This window comes from Sinocyclocheilus rhinocerous, unplaced genomic scaffold (genome assembly GCF_001515625.1).
Source record: "Sinocyclocheilus rhinocerous isolate Xijiao unplaced genomic scaffold, SAMN03320098_v1.1 scaffold714, whole genome shotgun sequence".
Taxonomy (NCBI): domain Eukaryota; kingdom Metazoa; phylum Chordata; class Actinopteri; order Cypriniformes; family Cyprinidae; genus Sinocyclocheilus; species Sinocyclocheilus rhinocerous.
In genome coordinates, this window is record NW_015646165.1 from 644,453 (window position 1) to 648,811 (window position 4,359).

Sequence of the window (4,359 nt, forward strand, 5' to 3'; positions counted from 1 at the left end):
TAATTTTCTGCAAGAACGAATGCTGCAACCCCACTCGACACGACGTAGATTTTTAAATGCACCGATTTTACACACTGGTTTTACTTTTGGGCCTATATTTGCATATTCAACTGACTAATGCAAGTTCCCCGACTAATACATCCCCTGTTAAAAATTACAGAGGAAACTTTTCGCTATTTATGTGCGGAAATTTAGTCTACATTGCATATTGATAAAAGCCACTCAAGTCTAGGTAAAACTAATAGACACTTACGTTTTATTGACCAATATAATTAGCACAAATACACTAAACTGGTTTTATTGCATCTCACAACAATCTGCTGTTAATAGCCTAAACACAACGCCATCACAACAAAAACTAAATGATAATTTAAAGTCTTAACCTTTCCATACGACAGATAACCCACAGCATGATTTACATTTAAAGAAAACAAAGACGTTTTAAAATCTTTTTTTTTCTATCGATACCCACGATAGAGTTTTTCATTTACAGTACAAAAAAAAACAAACAAAAAAAACTACCAGCTCTCTCAAGTGAGAAATAAATAGATTCGTTGTGCACTTCACCTTGGCAGCTGGGCAAAGAAAGGCCCACACATTTGAGTAAAATGTCCATAACCTGCATCGCCCAAATCATTTCTCTTAAAAAAACTATATTGATTCAGTTTTAGATAAATTAAACCCTGTTTCGCGTAAAAAATAATCCATAGGTATTCGCAATAATCCATGCTATATAACATGCATTTTATATAACTGTGGACTTAAAGGAACCCCCTTTACGCACAAGATACCTACGAAAACAAAATATATTATATTTTATAAATAATCAGTCATTTGATCTTCCCTTTTCTCCTCGAAATAGTTCTCTTATAACCTTGTAATATCCTCGCCAGCACGCTCGGTTCCGGAGAGGTCCTCGGAGGCTGACATGGTGTTAGTGGTGGAAGCTGCCGCCACAACGCCAGCCGCTGAGCTTGTGTTGGACCCGGAGGAAATGCCCGTGGAGGAAGAGGATCTGACTTTGGTGTTTGGAAGTCTATGGTCTTTTTTCCACTTCATCCTGCGGTTCTGAAACCAAATTTTGATTTGCCTCTCCGAGAGCACCAAGGAATGAGCAATCTCGATACGTCTTCGCCGTGTTAAGTACCGATTATAGTGGAATTCCTTCTCCAATTCTAAGACTTGCTGGCGAGTGTAAGCAGTTCTAGACCGCTTGGGTTCCGCTCCATTGTAACTAGGGTTCACTGGAAAGAGGAGAAGCAAAGGGAAAGGAAGAAAGAACAGAACAGAATAGAAAAGAAAAGAAGCAGCGAGGGAAGGATAGGGTAAAACAAGCGTGTCTTTCATTGAGAAATGGTGGCGACAGAGGAAATGAGGGTGGGCTAAAACATCTAAAAGTTAGCTTTCTATAATAAGACTAAAATCACATTGGACTCAGCACTGAATTATTAATGCAACATTATAAAGCTTAGTTTTTCTCTGGTCCCAGATCTCTCTCACTCTCTCGCACACTCATAACAAGAGAAGCCACATGGTGATACGACTGCCCAGAGTATACCTCGGCTATAAAATTTATGGTGGGTGTAATTACCAATGCCTAGTCGTAAATCCGCCTCAATTGTGCCATTTCAAAGGCTTCTATCCTATCGTAGCAGAGGCTGGCCAGGGGATGAGTGTAAAAAGGAGTGAGGCAGACGGAGAGAGAGAGTTAGGATGAGGGGCGAGCTTTATAGTGCTTAAGAGAAATACGCTCAAGTTGCCTACCGGTGCTGACGTGAATTTTCTTCATCCAGGGGTACACTACGGGTTGTTTGGCAGAAGCTGAGCTGTTGGGATGCTCCGGGGTGGCTTGATTGCAGGCGGACGATGCAGCCGGCGGGGTGGCAGGAGACAGGGTTAACGGTGGGGGCTCACATGAGGCAGATTGCCCTTTTCCGAGCAGGTGCCCCGCGTGAGGCAGTCCATGTCCTCTTTGAGTATCAGGCTCAGGGATGCTTGCACAGTTATACGGACGCTCCTGGTAGCTTGCCTCTAAACAGGAACAGATACGAAACAAATAAGGAAACAAAGCAAGCAAAGAAAAGTAGAAAAACAGTAAAGAAATAAAAACTTTTTAGAAACAATGTAGGCTATATATAAGCAACAGAGCCCACATTTTCAAATCCAGTTTTCAACCCACCAGAGAAAAATAAGAAATTATTTTTAAGTTTTCCCTAAATACATCAAAACCAAACAAACAGACAGGACATAACTCTTTAACAAATGAAATGCTCGGAAAAAGCCGTTTTGCCTTATATTAAATATTTTATTTTGCTTCGAGACCCTACAGATGTGATAGGGATTTTTTTTTTGTCCACCCCCACCGGCTTGAAAACGCCCCCATCCACCCACTCGGCACTGCTCTAGTGTTGCGGGCGCATTTTAATATTAGTTAGACAGCCTGACCCGCATTTCACCCCTCGTGTTCGACTCGTTCCAGTAGTTCACTGCCAAGGAGTTATTGATGAGCGAAAAGCGATGAATTCCCTCTGCACATAAATGGCCTCAGATCCTGCACCAGCTCAATAACTAGTTATAATGTAGAGACTTCCAAAAAGCTAAAACCGCCGGCGAATTTGCCTGATGATTCATAGGTGATTCCCCCCAGACATAGACAGACAGACAGACAGACAGACAGACAGACAGACAGGCAGATAGATAGATAGATAGATAGAATAGATAGGATTCAGCAGAAAATTCTATATAAAGAAGGTGGGATTTTAGATGGAAGAATATGCCAGTTGTCCATAACCAGAATCTAGCGTGTGTACTCTTGAACGAATGACATTTTAGGCCTATATGATATTTAATGTATGCGCTTTGCAATAATTTTGAATGATTTCATTTTTGGGCGCATAATTCTTACCTTATAAATATCGAGTTAATTTTAGTTCACGTGACCTAAGCTGTTCTACAATATAAAAAGGACCAGGCCTTACCTATTATTTATTTATAACCTTTTGCGCTCTTAAGCATTTAAAGTCAGATTTAAGTTTGTTTTATATAATTATATGCGTACTTTTGACTGTGAAATGTTTCTTTGTTCAGAAATCATGAATATGAGTATACAGCATTGATTAATTATTTGAGTTAGGATCAATTTATTTGAGTTTGTTGTCCGTCTGTTCACTGTGAACAAAATACGTTTTTTATTTATTTATTATTTGTTATTTTTTTACATTATTTTTTATATGACTTTATATTTTTATACAAATTATTTTTGTTTATGACTATTTTAACGCTTAATATGCTTAAAACAGAGAGGTGAGTCGGGTTACACATAAATTTTTTTATTTATATTTTAATGTATGTAATTGTTAATTTAGTTTTATTGTAATTTATATTGAAATATGGCGTTAGATTACACCTATTTAACACCTATGCATGTAAATAAATAGAAAGTGTTTACTTGTAGAAAATTTTTGTTTTTCCCCCAAATATGTATATACATTTACTTTTTTGTCTAGCCTACATTAAAACAATATATAAAGAGAGCTTATTGGCTTAGCACGACAAACAGCTTAAACTACAGCTCCTTTCCACTAAGACATGGGCATATGTGCTGTAGCTGTTCGCCGCTATTGTCAGGGAACACTGCCCTCTGTGTTTATACGCAGCGAAACAAGATGGGACAAGAATATTATACTAGAACAAGAAAATAACGGAAAGACTTACCAGTGCAACGATGAGGTCCTCCTTGCCCTCACGTTCACAATTTCCTTATGCGCTAAAAAGAAAGAAAGCAATTTAGAAAATAAAAATAAATAACACTAGTCTTCTCAGGCATGTAAGCATATCCCTTTTAACAATATAAAACGTTTGACAGATTTAACATAATCGAAAAATCCTGTGATGGAAATCATGCACTCCTTCAGTATCCTGGTAAGTATTAAAAAAAAATAATAATAAAATAAAAAAAAATATAAAAAAATATATATATATGCATGAAATATGTCAGTTGTTCAAAAAACTCAATTTGTTGCATATATTAATCTGACAGCTGAAAGTTATGTCTGAAAATTATGTTTAATACTGAAATTTTTAATACTGAAAGTTAATACTGTAATATTATGTTTTAATGTTTTTAGTACAACTTCTCTTTGACTCTCATTGAGGGTGAACTGTCCAAAGGCATGATCTTTTAAAGTAGGACAAGGCTATGCATTTAGCACAGGTTATTTTCAGAACTATTTCCTTGATGGATGTAGTTATTTTTGCAACAATGGAGGACCTAAAATGAATTCCTACTTGGTCAGGTTAGCATGGCACTTCAGAATTGTTTTTAATATATATATATATATATATATATGCATACTGTGA

General features: G+C 37.0%; 1 protein-coding gene across 1 annotated transcript in view; it reads right to left on the bottom strand.

Moving 5' to 3' along the window:
• Window positions 1–867: 867 nt before the first annotated feature.
• LOC107706963 (homeobox protein Hox-C4a-like) overlaps window positions 868–4,359 on the bottom strand; it is an 11,659-nt gene continuing 8,167 nt past the window's right edge. Inside the window, exons 2-3 of the mRNA XM_016510816.1 lie at window positions 1,765–2,031; window positions 868–1,244 (exon numbers count right to left, since the gene is read on the bottom strand). Coding sequence (XP_016366302.1) covers window positions 868–1,244; window positions 1,765–2,031 — 644 coding nt within the window. The remainder of the gene's footprint in view (window positions 1,245–1,764; window positions 2,032–4,359) is intronic.